The sequence below is a fragment of the Carettochelys insculpta genome, chromosome 16 (assembly GCF_033958435.1).
Source record: "Carettochelys insculpta isolate YL-2023 chromosome 16, ASM3395843v1, whole genome shotgun sequence".
Lineage (NCBI taxonomy): Eukaryota > Metazoa > Chordata > Testudines > Carettochelyidae > Carettochelys > Carettochelys insculpta.
In genome coordinates, this window is record NC_134152.1 from 39,799,264 (window position 1) to 39,818,659 (window position 19,396).

Genomic DNA, 19,396 nt, shown 5'->3' on the forward strand with positions numbered 1-19,396 from the left:
GAGAGATAGCTGTGCTAGTCTATATACTATGAAAACAAGCAGTCCAGTAGCACATATAAGACTAACAGAATAATTTATTAGGTGATGAGCTTTCGTGGGAGAGACCCACTTCTTGAGATCATAGCCTTACCAGAATAGACTCAATATTTAAGGTACAGAGAACCAAAAATAGTAATCAAGGTTGACAAATCAGAAAAATTATTATCAAGGTGAGCAAATCAGAGAGCAGAGGGGCAGAAGGTGGGGGGAGTCAAGAGTTAGATAAAGCAAACTATGTAAAAGAGCCCCTATAATGAGCTAGAAAATTGCCGTCCTGGATCAAACCATGTGTTAATGTGTCGAATTTGAATATAAAAGAGTTCAGCAGCCTCTCTTTCCAAACTGCTGTGAAAATTCCTCTTCAGTAAAACACAGACTTTCAGGTCATTAACAGAATGGCCCACTCCATTAAAGTGCTGGCTGACAGGTTTGTGAATCAGGAGTGTTGTTATGTCTGCTTTATGCCCATTAATTCTTTGTCTAAGAGAGTTTGAAGTCTGTCCAATATACAAAGCATCTGGACATTGTTGGCACATGATGGCATATATGATGTTAGTTGAGGAACATGAGAATGTGCCCGTGATTCCGTGAATAACCTGATTAGGTTCAGTGATGGTATCTCCAGAATAGATATGTGGACAAAGTTGGCAATGGGCCTTGTTGCAAGGAAAAGTTCCAGGATTAGTGTTCCTGTGGTACAGACTGTGGTTGGTGAGAATCCTCATAAGGTTGGGAGGTTGTCTGTAGGAGAGAACAGGCCTGTAACCCAGGGTCTTCTGAAGTGTGGCATCCTGATTAAGGATAGATGTTAGTCTTTAATAATGTGTTGCGGTGGTTTGAGTTGGGGGCTGTAGGTAATGATCAGTGGTGGTCTGTTCTTGGCTCGTTTGGGCCTATTTTGGAGTAACTAGTCTCTGGGTATTCGTGTGGCCCTGTTGATGTGTTTTTTTTATTTCTCCTGGTGGTTAATTCAGATTTATGAATATTTGGTAGAGATCTTGTAGTTTTTGATCTTTGTTAGTAGGATCTGAGTAAATGTGATTGTGTAAGGGCTTGACTGTAAACAGTGGATCAAGTTGTGTGTGCAGGATGGAAGCTGGAAGCATGTACGTAAGTATGGAGATCAGTGGGTTTCCGGTAGAGTGATACTGATCAACAACTGTTTCATTAATGTTACTGTGAACATGTACATAGACAATAATATTTCCAAGTACAGAGCTGAATGGAAGCACCGTATCGTTTTAGGCTTCTGCCTGAAATATGAACAATGCTGTAACATGCTATTAGCTTTGAGTAGTTGTAAATATCTTCTTGTAGCAGAAGGTTAGTAATGCTGTAGTTACCGCTGAAGATGTTTACTTTTTAAGCTGTTGTCTTCACCAATACTTTGAAAAAAGTGTTTACATTGTCCTTGATACTTGAATTTTTTTTCCTATCAGCTAAGAGGAAAAATTCTTTTTGAAACATGTTGTATTGGGTGATTTACTAGAATATATAAACTTTTAATGATTTTTGAACTCGTGGAGCAGCCATTTTGGAAAGTAAGATGTAGGCACTGCTTGAAGCAGCATACACTCAATGCAATTCTTATTCCCTCCCTTAAGAATGCCATGATGCAGCCACCCACTCCCACATAGGCTGGCATCCCTGGGACAACCATGCCACTTCTACCTCCTCCCCCACGTCCGATGTTGCTTTAAGAAAGTTCCCCCCCGCCCACCGAACCAAAGATAGCATACCATAGTGTTGAGGGTAAACCTGTGCTGTAGAAGAGCTGAAGTCATTCTGCTTGGAATCATGCATTCTTCAGTCTTAAAAGTAACAAGTGACCTTGCAGTTGCAATATGTTCTTCCATAGAAACAGACAGCCATTACTTCTGTCACTATGGTCATTGGTCTGAGTAAAGATAAAAATGTTGCTATTGCTAACCATGTGAATATTTCTAAATTTGTTTTATCAGCAAACAAACCTAGAAAAAGACAAAGAGGGCCCAGTTCAGCAGCTAACAGGCTGCCTATGATGTAGAGGATGAAGAGATGGAATGACTTGTTGAAGAATTATATATAAGTAGTTACCAAGGAGAGAAGCGAAGTTTGTCAGTGAAGACAGAAAGTGATGGACTCTTAAGAATGAATGCATGAATCAATCGCATCCTTAATGGACAAGCAGACCAAATTAATTAATTCGGTGTTAGAGAAATCACAGTCAGTGACCTCTGTTTTGGGCAGGCAGACAGAATTAATTGCTTTGTTGATAGAGAAATCACAGTCAGCAAACTTTGCGATACTTTAGGCTGTGCTTGATAAAAATCAGCGATGCATGCACACTCCTGCCCAAATACTCCATTTCATGCCCCCCACCTGTACACATTACCTTCCCCTTTTAGAAGCATAGCATCCCCAGGAAACTCCAGGCACCGCTGATACATGGCACCCTTACAGCATTAATTCTCCTCCCCTGAACAGAGCACAGTATCCCCCAGTCACTGCAGACATCATCATTTTAGACCTCCTTCAACCCAATCAGTCCATTTCCCAGCTCCTGGCACTGCATCCCCCAGTCACTCCATGCACCATCACAGGAGCTCTCCCTCCACCCATCTGAGTCCCCTGCTCCTGGCTTTGCATCCCCCATCCAATTGATGCTCCCCCTCCTTCCATACCTCGTTCCTCCACACATTCAGCACCCTCCCCTTGTCAGGGACCCAGAATGAGGAGGGAAAGGCCACGGAGAGCCCATCTTCATAGCTCCAAAAATCAGCACACACCAGAGGGCTAACATTTTACCACCTGTGACCATATTATCCTTTTTTCACTATACACCTCACTCTTCTGTTAGTGCTCCCTAAATAAAAACATTCCGTATTGTTAAAGGTTTTGCTTATTGCTTAACATGTTTTGGGATTGGGTGGGTGGGTGGTAATGGTTGTCTTGCAGTCAATGGGGGGGTTTCATGAAGGATAAATAAACAGCATGATGAGGTGGGGAGTTGGGGGAACCTGGTAACACTCTTCGTGCTCATTCATAAACATAGGTTTCAAGGCATCCCTGATTTTCAATGTGTCTTTCTGGGCTTTCCTGTTTTCCTTGGGGGTCAGCTTCTGATAATTTCTTTCCAGAACCTCTGCCTCAGTCATGCAGACACGAAACTTCTCCCCTTGCCTCACAAATGTTATGAAGAATACAGCAGACTCCAATAACAAGAGTAGTGTTTACTTCATTGAGATCTAAGTGGGTCAGAAGGCACCTAAACCTGGCTTTTAAATGGCCAAAGACGCATTCTGTACCTGCTCAGCCTGTAGTTAAAGAGCTCCTTACTGGAGTCCAGGGCACCTGTTTATAACTTCATGAGCCAAGGGAACAAGGCGTAAGCAGGGTCACCGAAAATAGTTATGGGTATTTTCACACCCTCAGTGCTAACTTTCTAGTCTGGAAAAAAAGTTCCACTCTGGAGCCTTGTAAAAGATCAGAAAAGATTCACATGTTCTGCACTCTTCCCAACCATCCCATGATGATGTCAGTGAAATGACCTTTGTGATTCACCAACCCCTGAAACACCATAGAAAAGTGTCACTTGCAGTTAATGTACTCTGAGGCCCGGTGGTCCAGTGCCAGGATGGGGTTGTGCGTTCCACCTCTGGCCCCACTGCAGTTAGGGAACCCCGTGGCAGCAAATGTGTCCACTATCTCCTGCACATTCCCAAATTACCGTCTTCTACAGGAGATGCCTGTTGATCTTCTTGGCTACCTGTGTGATGACAGCCCCCACAGTAGATTTGCCCACTCCAAATTGATTGCTCACTGACCAGTAAGTGTTTGGCATTTTAACTTCCAAAGACCAGTTGCCACGCAGTTCTTGATGATCAAAGCAGGTCTCACTCTGGTATTGCTGTGCTTCCAGGTGGGAAACAGCAGTTCACAAGGTTCCTTGAAAGTTGTCTTATGCATGTGGAAGTTTTGCAGCCCCTGCTAGTCATCCGATGACTGCAAAACGAAGTGATCCCACCAGTCTGTGCTGGTTCATGGCTCCAAAACTTGTGCTCTATGCTTTACAGTGACTCCAGTGCTGCCAGGAACTCCGCGGTTGTTCTCACCAGAAATTCATGTCCATCGGTGCCCACAGAAACAATAAGCTCATTCTGCATGGGCATTATGTTCAGAAAATATTGCATTGCAGTGTGGGAAGTGAGCACAAAACTGCATCAAACTTTGAAGCATATCGGGATCCATGTTAGTGTCTGTAATGATGACTGGCAGTCAAGACAAAAAGCGTATGAACATGCGTTTTTTTTCCCCTCTGGAAAGGGGAGGTGAGGAAAATGCGTTATTGGATGATATCAGAAACCAAGAGCCTCTTGGGTGGGGGGGGGGCATTTTTCCCAGAAGACAGCAGCGCAAAATCCCAAAGTGTAGTGGGGCTGCAGGAACTGTGGGATAGGTGCTCACAATGCATTGCTACCACAGACTGATTCAGGCAACCACATATGGACACAAATCAAATTTCTGAGCTGGTCAGGATACACAACCTCAGCTTCATAAAATCTAGTGTTAAAAAATTGACTCACCGAATTCTTCTTTATTCCCAAGTGTAGACATACCCTTATACGGTATTGAAATTGTGATGTCTGTCTTGCCTTTTATGTAGTAAAAAAGAGGTAGCCATGTTAGTCTGTATTCTAACAAAACAAACAAGCAGTCATGTAGCACTTTAAAGACTAACAAAAAATTATGAGATGATGAGCTTTCTTGGGGCAGACCCACTTTAGATCTGGAGATAGCGCTGTACTGGAAATGGTATGATGGTTTCATAACACAAAGATTAAAAAAAAAAGAAAAAACCTGACAAATCAGATACAGAATGCTGAAAACAATTGATTTTAAGTTAAAAAAAAAAACACACCTGTCAGCTACAAAAAAATTTGATTCAGAATACATTGCTTTCATTACTTCATTATTATTAAAAGATAGCAATCAGTAACCTTTTTTTGACTTGGTGGATAGCATGACAATGTTACATATAAAGCAGCTTTGTTCAATGCACACACTTTTTATTACTTTGTTTTTCTTGAGGAGTATTCACCCCAAACAAATCTCATAACAGTCAGTGTCATTGTAGTGTAAGAAGGCAAACATTTTTGTTAGTGTTGTCTAAAATATATCTCCACATATGTGTATGCATACATATGCATGTGTGTGTCTGTGTCTGTATTATATACCGTATACACACATACTGTGCCTTTATATATCAAATCTGGAATTTAAATGTAGTTATAGCTTTCATTTATAAAGCTGAAGAGTGAACATATTAAATACAGGAGTCAAATTACAGAAATGTATTTATTTTGTCCACATCCACAAGCGTGTGTTTTAGCATTTTAGCATTGTAATGATTAATACGAAAATGCTTGTTCAACCTTAGAAGCAGCTGATTTTTAAAATTTCAGTCAAGCGTTAGGGAAAATGGTGTGTTGGGCAAATTTGCAGTTTGGTGTCTGACCCCCTGCCATTCTGGGCATGGTGCCCCTCTGATTTCTTTCGAAAGCTGCTCAGTCCCTTGCTTCTCTGAATACAGGGCTATTGTTTCTCTCCCCCCTGCTTGCAAAGGGAGTTGTCAAAGTCCTTCTTGGCTGAGCCCTTCCTGTAAGAGCTACGTGGGGAATGGATTATTTTAGTTTAAATCAGGGTTTGGGAACCTAAGGCCTGCAGGGCTGGGTGCAGCCTCTGGCTTGCCTGGATCTGCCCCTTGAGACTCAGGGCTCCCCCGCTCCCAGCACTGAGGAGCCCATGCTGGAGTTCCAACCTCCTGCCACCCCCAATGGGGCTGGAGCACACAAAATCTACTAGCCTGGGCCATCCAAGGTTCTAGTGTGCGAGGGGGCATGTATTTCTTATTCTCAGTTGAGGGGCCACATCAGTGAGGTTTCTGTTTGTTTTTTGTTTTTGCTTCTCACTTGTATGTGACCCTGGACTGTAGCCTCGCACCCACAATAGGTTTTCTACTCCTGAATTAAATATTTTCCCCCAGATACGTCATGCAGAAGAAAGGCTGCTGTTTTGAAATGGCATCAGATTGTGAAATGAAACTGTGTAAAATCCTGACAGGGTTCCACCTCCACAGTTTGAGCTTCTGTGAAGAAGCACTGGCAGCTCCCTTGATGTAGCAGCACTTGCCACTTATGCCTGGTGCTTGGTCTGCAGCTCATGGTGAGCTCCATGCTGTTGGATGGGGACAGCATCTCGCCCTTGGCTCTCCTGGAGTCCTCTGACCACTCCTGACTCACCAGCCATGACATTTCTGACTGTGGTGGGGCTGGGGAAGGTAACTTAAACTCTCATTCCAGAGGATACTTAGGCACCTGAAATGTCTAGGGTTTGGGGGGCCATTTTTGGGGGGAGGGGTTTCAAATAACTTAGAAATTAGCTGATTTCACAGTAGGCAGCAATCCTGAAATGGCATCAGTAATAATTAAATTATCTATGGGTGGGGGGGAGGGAAGCAAGAAAAATGCGGCCTGAGAATGAGTTATAGTTAAAATTCAATCATAAACTTCTGAACTGGCCTTGCAGCGAATGGACGAGTGAATGAATAGTTAAATCAACAAATTGTGTCTGGTATTAAGATATTTATTTTGTATGTATTGACATATGATATAGTGAATTTTGCTGTTTTATTGTTGTCATATTTGTGCCTGGATAAGAGCCACAAAGTGATCCAATTAATATCTTTAATAGGACCAAATTTGATTGGTGAGAGACAGACAACTTTTGGAACTTCACAGAGCTCTTTTCAAGGTCTGTGAAACTCAGAAGGGCTACTCTCTCACCAACCAAAGCTGTTTCAGAATAAAAAAGATACTGCCTCACTCACCTTGTCCCTGTATTTTAATGGCTTAAAAGCTTGAACTCTTTGCATTTCAACTTTGTCTGTCATTAAAACAAGTCAGCTCTCACACGACTTTGAAAATTATAAAAAGACAAAAAGCATAAAACGTGCTACACAAAGTTATAACAAATAAAAAGTGCATTCCACCAAGCCTTTTTATAAGCCAGAACTGCAGGGATGAAACATTTTAGAGGGGATGAGGAAGATGGAGCAGAGCCTGTATTCCCACTAAATTCCTCTGAGTTTAAGTCACAACGACACCTCGTCCTTCCAAAGAATGAAGAAGATTTGCAGATTAAGATAGGAGTAAACAAATATTCTTATTCCTCATCTTGATGCAAGAATAGCACTGTGCTCAAAGATTTCTCTGGTCCGGGACCTTTAACTAGGCTCCCTGCCCCAAAAAATTTCAGCATTCTTGTAAGTACAACTTTTAATGAGACCATAGACAAAACCTGAGGGTGTGGCTAGGTCATCAAGAATTGAATGAAAGGTAAATGTCCGGCTGGATGGCTGAAACGCATGGCCCACTGTGATTCATTTCTCTCATTTTGGGGTCTTAACCCAAAGTTTGACAGCTGCTGATCTACAAAAACAAGGGAAATGGACACCTTGTACTTCTGTGGAAGGTCCTGACTGACAGAAGGTCAGCCATGGCTGGAAAGAAAACGATTGTTGAGAAAACTACCTTGAGCAAAATCTGTAGTTTGTTAGGTTACATCGTAGCCATGCAAAAACATATTTTTACTTTTGTTTGTTTAACAAATTCTACCTTCAGTTTTTTCTGTCACTTAGCTTATGTTATCTTGTTAGTAAAGTTGGTTTACTATTGATCTAAACCAGGATTTCTGAACCTGAGGCTGTGACCTCTGTGTGTTTGTGTGTGTGTGTGTAACACGATGAGTTGCAAGGGGTATTGCAAGAGCAGGGGTGGCAAACAGGGCTACTGCCTATGGTCACATACCACAGGGGACTCCCACAAAACTAAGTTACATGCTTTGGCTCTGGGTGGTGGGACTGAAATATGTCAAGTAACTTGTGAGGCCCCTGTGACATGAGGCTCCCAGCAGTTGGTGTGTTTCCTGGCCCTAGTAGGTTGGTCACCATTTTTTTAAGCCTAAAAAAGGGGGTTTCCAGCACATAATGGTTGAGAAACATTGCTCTAAACGAACTCAGTGCTATATTGGAATTGAAATAATTTACTCCAGTTCAGGTAACAAGATGTACTTTTGTCGCTTTAAGGAAGCAACAGATCTTAGTATTTCTCTGTGCGTACCAGGAAAAGGATGGAAGCTTCAGAGCAAACAGTTTTGGTGAAATTCTCATCTGTGAGTGAGTTGGGTGTTGCCCTGCAAGTCATAGTCAAGATGGGTGGAGACTAATGTGGAGCTGTTGCATTTTAGGCACATTACATGGATTAGAGCCCTGAACCAGCAAACACCTGCTATATGCTTGTCTACTGGCTGTTGGTGTTTCAACTGTGAGCCCCTGTAACAAAGCATTTAAGGCACCTAGGGTTACAGGGCAAGCATAAGGCAACTTCTCTCAGGTCTGCATTGTACTCCAAAAATGTCACAAGTGAGTTTTACATGGAGGAAGGGGACAGCAAAATGTTTGGTTAGTAGTTTAAACACAATCCTCCAAGCACAGCAGCGTGGTGCTCCATAATTGTTTCCTTCTATTATGTAGTTGTCCTTATCTGCATCGAACAACAGGCGATACAGAAAGAAAATATCATCTCAGATATTACAAGACTGGAACTTGTGTTCATGAAACAGATGCTCGGGGTCACTGTGTGAAGAATGGACTCCACTGTGCCTTTGCTCATGGCCCTCATGACCTAAGACCACCAGTGTACGATATAAGGTATACTTTTGTTTTCAACTTTGTTTTCACTATCAGGAGATCACTGTCTATGACATTCCAGTCTGTGGACATTAAACATTTGTCTCCACATTCAGTTAAACTTACAATCAAATATAACATTAATAGCCATTAACGTACCTAACCTCCATAAATTTATCTAGCTCTTTTTTAAACCCTGTTATAGTCTAAGAATTCACAGCCTCCTCTGTCAAGGAGTTTCACAGGTTGACTGTGTGCTGTGTGAAGAACTTCCTTTTCTTCTACGGGTGTCCCCGTGGGTGCTCCACAATAGGTGTCGGGCTCCCCTGGCACCGCAGATCGGAAACTTTCCAGCAGTTTCTCCTGGATCGTGCATGCACCGGCGCGCGCCTCTCCCTTGCATGTCCCCGGCCACGTGCGCGATCCGGTCCCCGCCAGTTCCTTCTCAACCGCCGTCGGCTGCAGACGGAATCTGCTCAGGCTACGGCCAGAGTCAGATTAGGTAGAGTTTTTACGTGTAAATTGTTGTTTTTCTTTTCAAAAAAAAAAAAGAAAAGAAAAAGAAAAGAGAGAAAGCAAGAGAGTAAAAAAAATATATATAATAAAAAGAGAGAGAGGAGTGGAGAAGATGCGTGGACGTGAAGGCCAGTAGGCCTCCCGCCGCTGCAGGCTGGTGTCCGCGACGGGTAAACAGGCACGAATTGAGTGCTAAGTGCCCTATTAACAGCAAAAAGACTCACCGCGATGTCCTCTTCAGGCTTTAAAAAGTGTGAGTCCTGCCGTGAAGATATGCCGGCCTCCGATGGGCATAGTGAATGCATTCGGTGCCTGGGGGAATCACACGTTACCCAGAAGTGTTCCCACTGTGCTAAGCTCACAGCCAGGGCCAGGAAAGACAGAGAAATGCTGCTGAAAATGCTCTTGTTTGATAAGGCTCTCCAGCCTGACTTGCCGGAGAGGCCTCAACCAGAGGTACCCCCTGGGCTCCACAAAAGGAAGGCGGCTTCCCTCACCCCCTTGGTGCAGAAAAGGAGGAAGCTCTCTCCAGCCCGATCCTGCTGGCGGTCTCAGCGAGCGGGACGGGTGGAGCACACAGCCCCCAGCCGCATACTCAAACAAGCAGCAGCGCACGTGGCAGAGGCTGAGCCTCCGATTACCAAACAGCCGGCACGCACAGCACTCAGAGCGGCAGCCAGGCAAGTGCCGGAACCGGCAGCACCGACCCCTGCGGCGCCAGCGGTGCAGGGCCAACAGGCACGGAGCCTGCAGGTACCGGAGGACGTTATCCGCGCGGCACCGCAACTGAGTGGGCCGAGCACGGCGCCGACAGCGGGGTCGAGATCCCTGGCACGGGAGGGGGCAGTGCCAGCCCCACAGGGGAGGGGAAAGGCGAGAGCAGAAACCCAGCACCGCAGCCCTTCTCCGGACAGGGCTGCAATGCTGCTGTCAACAAGCCCTCCCCTTATGCTGCACACGCCACCCAGAAGATCTGGGTCTCTACCAGCCTATCCAGAGCCGCCTCCTCCATTCCTCCAACCAACGTCACCATGGCTTGGGCCACCTTTTGCCCTTTTTGGGATTGGATCCCTTGGAGTACTATCACAAACCAGCTTCACAGTTATCTGAGTCGTCGCGGAGATCTCGCTCTCCCAGACATCAGGGGTACGCACCCTGAGAGTGGTCCAGGTCTCCATCCCCGGACCCATGCCCGTGCTGCCATGGTCGTTCTTATCATGCTGGACACAGACACCCCGGGCATACACCTAGGGGCAGGTGCCCCCCGGCTGTCCAATACCCCCGTGGACACTCCCGGCCGGGGATGGAAACACAGCTGTCTCAAGTGTAGTTAATTGTAGAACCCCGAGACTTTCCTTTGCAAGCCTCCAGTGAGCGGGTGTACCATTGGCCACAGGAACCTGAGAGTTCGAGGGAGGTTTACCCTAGTGGTTTCTCCTCATCCTCCCCTGACGAGGTCACGGCCCCCGGGGATGTTGCTCCCCCGGACGACCTCAAACAGTTTCAGGATCTGTTTAAAAGGGTGGCTTTCATGCAAGGCATCCAAACGGCAGAGGTACAGGAGAAACACCACAAACTCCTGAAAAATTTGAGACCCCCAGCTTCATCCAAAATCGCTATCCCGCTCGACAAAGCCCTTATGGAGTCAGCCATTACCATATGGCAGACTCCGGCCGCTGCTCTGCCTATGAACAAGAAAGCGGATAAGAAGTACTTCGTCCCGGCGAAGGGCACGGAGTTCCTCTTTAGTCACCCACAACCAAACTCACTGGTGGTAGAATCGTCTCAGCAGAGATCAAAGACTTCTCAGTACAAATCGGGGGGTTCAGACAAAGATGCCAAGAAGCTAGCTGTTTGGCAGGAAGGTATATTCCTCCTCCACCCTGCTATTGAGAATGGCAAACTGCAGCACATCTAGCGAACCATAATTTTGATAATTACTCCAGGCTTACTTCTCTCATGGATTCGCTTCCAGAAGATAAGAAGCTGGTGCTAAAGGTGATTGTGCAAGAGGGCTACGCGGCTTCAAGGACCGGAGTCCAGATCGCCCTGCACGTGGCAGACACGGCGGCACTCTCAACGGCTACAGCAGTGGTCATGCGTAGAGAATCCTGGCTCCAGACATCGGATATCCCGAGGGATCTGCAGGCGAAGATTGTGGATCTTCCCTTTGACACGCAGAAGTTGTTTGCAGACTCAACCGACTCGGTCCTCCACTCCAGTAAGGACTCCAGAGCTACACTTAGAACCCTGGGTATTTATACCCCTCCATATAGGAAGAAAAAGTATTACCCTCAGCAAAGACGATACCCGTACCAACCACAGCATGCTCAGTACCACAGGGGCTATGAGCAAGGCGACATCAACAGCACCAACAGTATAGAACTCCCAGGCGACGTCCTCAACAAAGCCACGCATCCTCGGGGCAGGCCCAAAGGCAACAAGTTTGACGGGCAGGTCAAGGGCTGCACTATCACTACCATCGTGCAATGCCATTCCCAGCTAATGTTCCATCATCGCCTCCGACCGTTCCACCCCCAATGGCAAAAGATCACCGCAGACAAATGCGTACTGGAGATCATAGCCATGGGTTACGCAATCCCCTTCCAGTCGCTCCCACCGCCGAAACCTCCGCCCAGGCCCCACCTCAGGGACACTTCCCACGAGGCTAGACCCAAACAGGAGGTGGACCATCTTATGTTCATAGGGGCGGTGGAAAGAGTGCCGGAGCAATTCCAGGGGAAAGGCTTTTATTCACGCTACTTCCTTACAGAGAAGAAAACAGGAGGCTGGAGGCCCATCTTAGATCTTCGGGGCCTCAACCGGTACTTGCGCAAATGACATTTTCGGATGATCACAGTCGCCTCCATACTCACGGCACTGGACGATGGAGATTGGTTTGCAGCCCTCGACTTACAAGATGCTTACTTTCATATAACGATCCACCCGGCACACAGGCGCTTCCTCCGTTTTATGGTCGGCAAGGAGCATTTCCAGTACAAGGTTCTTCCATTCGGCCTCTCCTCGGCCCCCAGAGTCTTTACCAAAACCCTGGCAGTGGTGTCAGCCTAGCTGCACAGACGGGGTATTTATATTCCCATACCTGGACGACTGCCTCTTGAAAGGGGCCTGGAAGGCAGAGGTCCTACGCATGATACGCGTAACAGTAGACACGTTTTCTTCGCTGGGCCTAGTCATCAGCCTCGTGAAGTCAAAGACCGACCCCACACAAGACATAGAGTTTATAGGGGTACGTATAAACTCTATCACAGGAAGGGTGTATCTACCCGACGCCTGCTTTCGCGCCATCAGTTCGCTGGTGCAAGTCATTACATACAGCCCCACGGTGCCAGTCTTAACGTGCTTGCAGCTGCTAGGCCACATGGTGGCAGCAGCGACATTTGTGGTGCAGAATGCCAGATTGCATATGCGCAGCCTACAACATTGGCTGGCGAGCGTCTACAAGCCGGCATCCCACACTTCCCACAGGGTGGTGTCGCCCACGACAGAGGTGCGCAGATCCACGCAGTGGTGAGTAAACCCCAAGAACCTGCTAACGGGGTACTCTTTCACCAACCACAAATCTCTATTTTCCTTACTACCGACGCTTCCCACATAGGGTGGGGAGCACACCTCGGCGACAAGGTGACGCAAGGACTATGGTCCCCTGCGGAACAGTCACTGCACATAAATATACTGGAGCTCAGAGCAGTGTTCAACGCCTGCAAACACTTTCGAGACCACATACAGGGCAAAGTAGTCGGGATCAATACAGACAATACCTCCACCATGCTTTATATAAATTGACAAGGAGGAGCACGATCCCGTGCCCTATGTGCGGAAGCAGTCCGGCTGTGGAACTGGTGCATCGCCTCGTATTTGCCGGGCGCTCACAACGTGAAAGCAGACCAGCTGAGCAGGCGCTTCACACTCACGCACGAATGGCAGATCCGCTCCGATCTGCTACGACCGATCTTTCACGCATGGGGGTTTCCCCAGATCGACCTGTTTGCCACTCGGCACAACAAGAAGTGCCCCCACTACTGCTCCAGGGCAGGATTGGGGCAGGGGTCCCTGGGGGACGCATTCGCAATTTCGTGGAAGGGCCCCCTACTTTACACGTTTCCCCCCACAGTGCTCATCCACAAGGTCTTGCAGAAAGCCAGAAGGGAGAGAGCCCGCATGAATCTAGTAGTCCCAACGTGGGATCGACAGCAATGGTTCCCCTTGCTTCTGCGCATGTCGGACCGCCCACCACTCCCCCTTCCGGTGGCGCCGGACCTACTCACGTAGGCCCAGGGGTCCATAGTGCACCCACACCCCCAAGGTCTGCACCTACAAGCATGGCTAATCCATGGCTCAGCTCCCTAGAAAGCACATGTATGGAGGGAGTACAACAAGTCTTGGAAAGTAGCCGAAGGACCTCCACCAGGAAGACCTACAAGCAGAAATGGACTCGATTCACTGCATGGTGTTCCGCCAAGCAGTTAGCTCCCCTTGACGTTCCTATACCTGTAATACTAGAATACTTATTGGACCTCAAGAGGGGTGGGCTTTTCCTATCCTCGCTAAAAGTCCACCTCGCCGCTATATCTGCTTTTCAGCATGCAGAGGAGGGGCCCACGGTATTTGCCCATTCTATTGTTACCAGGTTCCTGAAGGGGCTGGTAAACCTGTACCCCCCTCGGAAACCACTTCCACCATTGTGGAGCTTGGACTTGGTGCTCAGCACGCTGACGGGTCCACCTTTTGAACCATTAGCCACAGTTCCCCTACGTCTCCTTACGATAAAAACAACCTTCCTCCTTGCAATTACGTCAGCTCGCAGGGTGAGTGAGCTCGCAGCAGTTATGGCAACGCCGCCCTGCACAGTATTCTCAAAGGAGGTGGTAACTTTCCGGCTGCACCCAGCCTTTGTTCCGAAAGTTTCTTCAGAGTTCCACCTTAACGAACCCATAGTTTTACCCTCGTTTTACCTGAAGCCTCACAGCTCCAGCAAGGAGGCACGCCTACATCTCCTGGATGTGAGGAGGGCGTTGGCCTTCTACATAGACAGAACTAAGTCCTTCCGGAAAACAGACAGACTTCTAGTCTCTCTCGCTCCCAGGTCAAAAGGAGAGGGTCTCTCTTCACAGAGAATCTCGAAGCACATTGTGTCCTGTATAAAAATGTGCTACGAACGTCAAAAGACTCCTTTGCTGGCCCTGCCTAGGGCTCAGTCCACCAGGGCAGTGGCGGCGTCAACAGCCTTTTTCAAGGGCATCGCATTAAAAGACATCTGTAGAGCGGCGACTTGGTCATCCTGTGACACCTTCGCCAAACATTATGCACTACATCGGGTGTACCAAGAGGACACCCATCTGTCGACAGCAGTCCTTTCGGGGGCAAGCTGCACATAAACCAATTACCCACCTCCTTACTTGGATTACTGCTGGGTAGTCACCTATTGTGGAGCACCCACGGGGACACTCGTAGAAGTAAGAGAAGTTACTCACCGTAGTAATGATGGTTCTTCGAAATGTGTCCCCGTGGGTGCTCCACCACCCGCCCATCCTCCCCGCTTCGGATCTCTGTTTAGTGTTTTTCAGGAGCATCCGAGGCGGTTGGTCAAGGAACTGGCAGGGACCGGATCGTGCACATGCCCGGGGACACACAAGGGAGCGGCCCGCACCAGCGCATGCGCGATCCAGGAGAAACTGCTGGAAAGTTTCCGATCTGCGGCGCCGGGTGAGCCCGACACCTATTGTGGAGCACCCACGGGGACACATCTTGAAGAACCATCGTTACTACGGTGAGTAACTTCTCTTTATTTGTTTTAAACCTGCTGCCCATTAATTTCATTTGGTGTCCTCTAGTTCTGATCTTATGGGAACACGTAAATAATTTTTCCTTGTTCACTTTTTCCACATCACTCATAATTTTGTATACCTCTGTCATATCCCCCTTTAGTCTCCAAGATGAAAAGTTCTAGTCTCTTTAATCTCTCTTCATATGGGACCCATTCCAAACTCCTAATCATTTTAATTGCCCTTTTCTGAACCTTTTCTAATGCAAATATAGAATTGTTGAGATGAGGAGACCACATATGTACACAGTATTCAAGATGTGGGCATACCATGATTTTATATAAAGTCAATAAGATGTTCTCTGTCTTCTTCTCTATCTCTTTTTTAATGATTCCTAACATCCTGTTTGCTTTTTTGACTTCTGCTGCACACTGCATGGATGTTTTCAGGGAACTATCCACAAAGACTCCAAGATTGCTTTCCTGATTTGTTGTAGTTAAATTACTCCCCATCATACTATATGTATAGTTGGAGTTATTTTTTCCCAATGTGCATTACTTTACATTTATCCACATTAAATTTCATTTGCCTTTTTATTGCCCAGTCACTCAGTTTTGTGAGAGTTTTGAAGCTCTTCACAGTCTGCTTTGGTCTTAACCATCTTGAGCAGTTTAGTATCATGTGCAAACTGCCACCTCACAGCTTACCCCTTTCTCCAGCTCACTGTATTAGCTGCAAGAGCCTCCTTTGTTTTCCTGTAGACCCCTGATTTGTTCACATAACATCTTCTCTTGCGTGTGAGGAGGCAATGGGGAAAGGGAAAGAGGGTGGAGAACACCTCAAGTTCTTGAGATTTTTTTTTATTGAAGAAGTTGACAAGATCCTGGCAGGAGGTGAAAAGGATTTTCAGAAGTGAAAAATGACAAATAGGCTGCTCGTATAGTGGGCATGGAAATTATTGAGAGCAGAGGAATAATGTTGAAATTTAATCAGGAAAAAGGGAAAGGTGAAGAACAATGCAGTTCTGGTGGAGGAAGTCAGTATAAGCATGAAACCTTAATGGTAAACTCTAATGAACAGAGGAAGTGAATGTCTAAGTTAGGGTTTGGCAAGGTGAGCCTTGCAGAGTGAGAATGGGATAAAGGTGTCAAAGATGGTAGATAGGGCAAGGTGGAGGGAGTTATCAATGATCATATCAGTGGAGGAGAAGGAAAAAGAGGATGGAGAAGAGGGGACAGAGTAGAACAAAAGTCCTTATAATTGATAGATTGAAAGTTACGTAAGGACCAGGTGTGAGGGGATAGATGGGAAATCGATGACAGCTAAATGGAAAGGGAGAGTAGAAGAGTTGAGTTGGAGTGTAGCTCAAAAAGAGGAAAAACTGTGGGAACATGAAGGAGTTGGACTTGGAAAGAATAAGGGCTTGTCTATACTTAGTGGAAGATCAATGCACTGGCATTTGATCTTCTACAGTTCAATTTTGCGTGTCTGGTGAATACGTGGCAAAATTGACCTCTTTGGGCTTTGACGTTGACCCATGTACTCCAGGCTATTGCATGTAGTAAGGGACATTGACACAAGACTATAAAGGCTCTGACTTCACTAGGGAAGTAAGTTGATTCTGATGTGTCAATTCTAGTTACGCAAATGCCATAGCTAGAACTGCATATCTGAAATCAACTTATTTCCCTAGTATAGACTTTGTTTCAGAGGCTGTGTCTACACTTGCATTCCCCTTTCGAAAGAGGCATGCAAATGAGGGAAACTGAAAATGCAAATGAGGAGCAGATTTACATATATGGTGCCATATTTGCATATTGTTCTTCCAAAAGAGCTTCTTTTGAAAGAAGAAAAGCAGTGTAGATGTGGCTCTTTCGAAAGTAAACTTCATCTTTGAAAGAACCCTTCTCCCTCACCACCCCAAAAATAGGAAGAAAAGTTCTTTTGAAAATCAGGTTTTCTTTCCAAAGAGCTGCGTCTACACTGCTTTTCTTCTTTCAGAAGAAGAATATGCAAATGAGGTACCAGATATGTAAATCTGCACCTCATTTTCATGCCTCTTTTGAAAGGTGAATGCACGTGTAGACACAGCCAGAGAGAAGAAACTTGTCACTTCACTATGTTTCTTTGGAACTGAATCAGGATGGGGAGTGTGATCTTGGACCTCAGTAAAAGGAGAGTGGCTTTACAGGTGGTACAACAGAGCGAGATTCAAGTCTCCCGGAGAGCCAGGATCGGGAAATAAAGTCATTATGGATCATAGCTGTTATCTTCTTGGAGATGGAATGGACATATTGGAATGTGGAGGGAAATGGGGATAATGTGAGTTTTTGAAGAGGAAAAGCTATTGGAACGAAGTGATTACAGAGAAGGGTACTGGGAGAGGAGAGGTGAGGTGTAGTTAGGAGTTGAGTTGGGTTGGAGTAACCAGAGGCAATGAGGGGAGGTCATGAGAGTGTGTAAGACAGGGGTCTGCAAGCACAATAGTGAGAAGAGCTATTTTTTTCAAATTCAGTTATAAAATCAATACTTCAAGAGCTGCAATGCATGTGAACATGGACCAGTCCTTAACAAATAACGTCAAACTGTACTTTTTGTAACCCTCATTTTAAGAACAGCCCACACAATGATTTGTACCACTCAGAAAGTTTGTTACTTTTACCCCTGGATTGGAGGGCAAATGAGGACAAGGAGTAGGGGATAGGCTCTTAAGCAGGAGGGAACAATGTTTGTGTCAACCCACCATGCCCCCCGATTCCCAGGCTCTACCCTCCTTGGCCCAAAAACCTGCCCCCACATCTCGAAGCTTTACTTGCCTCAGCTCCCAAACCCACCCCCCCATTCCCAGGCTTAACCCCTCTCAGCCCCAAACCTGCCCCCACATCCCCAGGATTAACCTGGCTCAGTTGATGAGCTCCTCCACCTGTATGCCCTGCCCCAACCTGCCTACTGAACCTGGATCTTATTTGCCCACCCGTTGTTCTCTGGGTCTCTCCATCTCCCGTCTCTTCCCCCCAACTTCTCAGGTCAGAAAGTGCCTGCAGTTTTCCCAGCCACTCCCAACCCAGCAGTGCTGGCCTCACCAGATCCCAAGGCCAGACAGGGAGCCAGGCCAAATGCTGGGGGAGCTGAGATTGCACTGTGCGATGTGGCTGCAGGCTCCAGCATGTGCCAGCAGAAACTGGAAGCGGGGTCATGGCTGTGGAGTGAGGAGGAGTTGGTGGGGTACCACACTGCCCGGGAGAAGATGCCAGCCCCACGGAAGGGAAGCTGTGCTCGGCTCCCAGAAGGTCTTCCCCCACCTCTTCCTCCTTCTGAGGTGGGCTGCAAGGCTCTGGCAGGGGCAGACTTGGCTGCTCCTTCCCCAGCTTTCCTGTTCACTTCCCCTATCTGCAGTGTTGATGTCTCCCTGCTTTGCCACTCTGAAATAATGAAACTAAATTGAATTGGTTTAACTCCAGATCCCTCCCACCACCCTGCTGGCCGCTAGACCAATTCAGTTCAGTTCTATTATTTCAGACGCGGCAGCGTCTGAAGCAGCAAGTGATTCCTTAAAGAGCCGAACGTGGCTCTGGAGCTGCAGCTTGCTGACCCCGATATAGTATTTGGTTTGTTTAAAATAACGCTTTGCCTAGTAATTTCTTTTGGTGACCACTAGTACTTATGTGAAGGGGTAAATAAGACTTCCCACCAGTCATAATTTTATAGATTCTTATCACATACCCCCTTTTTTGAATCTTTTTCGAACTGAAAAATCCCAGTTTTATTAATGTCTCCTCAAATGGGAGCTATTCCATACCTCTGCTAATTTTTGTTGCACTTTTCTGTATCTTTTCCAATATATCTTTTTGAGTTGGGGTGACCAGATCTGCATGCAACAGTCAGGCTGTGGGCATACCATGGATTTCTATAGAGGCATCACGTTATTTTTTGTCTTATTATCTATTCCTTTTTTAATGATTCCCAACATTCTGTTAGCTTTTTTGACTGCTGCTTGACATTAAGTGGATGTTTTCAGAGAACTGTCCAGAGTGACTATAAGAGCTCTGGAGTGGTAGCACCTATCATTTTATAGTTGGGATTATGTTTTCCAGCGTGCATTTACTTTGCATGCATCAACACTGAATTTCATTGGCAATTTTGTTGCCCAGTCATCTATTTTTGGAAGATCTCTTTGTAACTCTTCACAATTTGTTTTGGACTTAACTATCTTGAGTAGTTTTGTATCATCTGTAGATTTGGCCACGTCGCTGTTTATCCGTTTTTCCTGATTGTGAATGTATTGAATGTTGCTGATCCCAGTCCAGATCTGTAGGGACACTGGTAT

General features: G+C 46.3%; 1 protein-coding gene across 5 annotated transcripts in view; it reads left to right on the plus strand.

The window, feature by feature from the left end:
• UNKL (unk like zinc finger) overlaps positions 1-19,396 on the plus strand; it is a 206,202-nt gene that overhangs the window by 17,205 nt on the left and 169,601 nt on the right. For all 5 annotated transcript variants that reach the window (XR_012647734.1, XM_075010749.1, XM_075010751.1 and 2 more), the window contains exon 3: positions 8,612-8,788. Coding sequence is in view for 4 of the 5 variants with exons in the window: in XM_075010749.1 (XP_074866850.1) it covers positions 8,612-8,788 (177 nt within the window). In the remaining variant the exon portion in view is untranslated. The remainder of the gene's footprint in view (positions 1-8,611; positions 8,789-19,396) is intronic.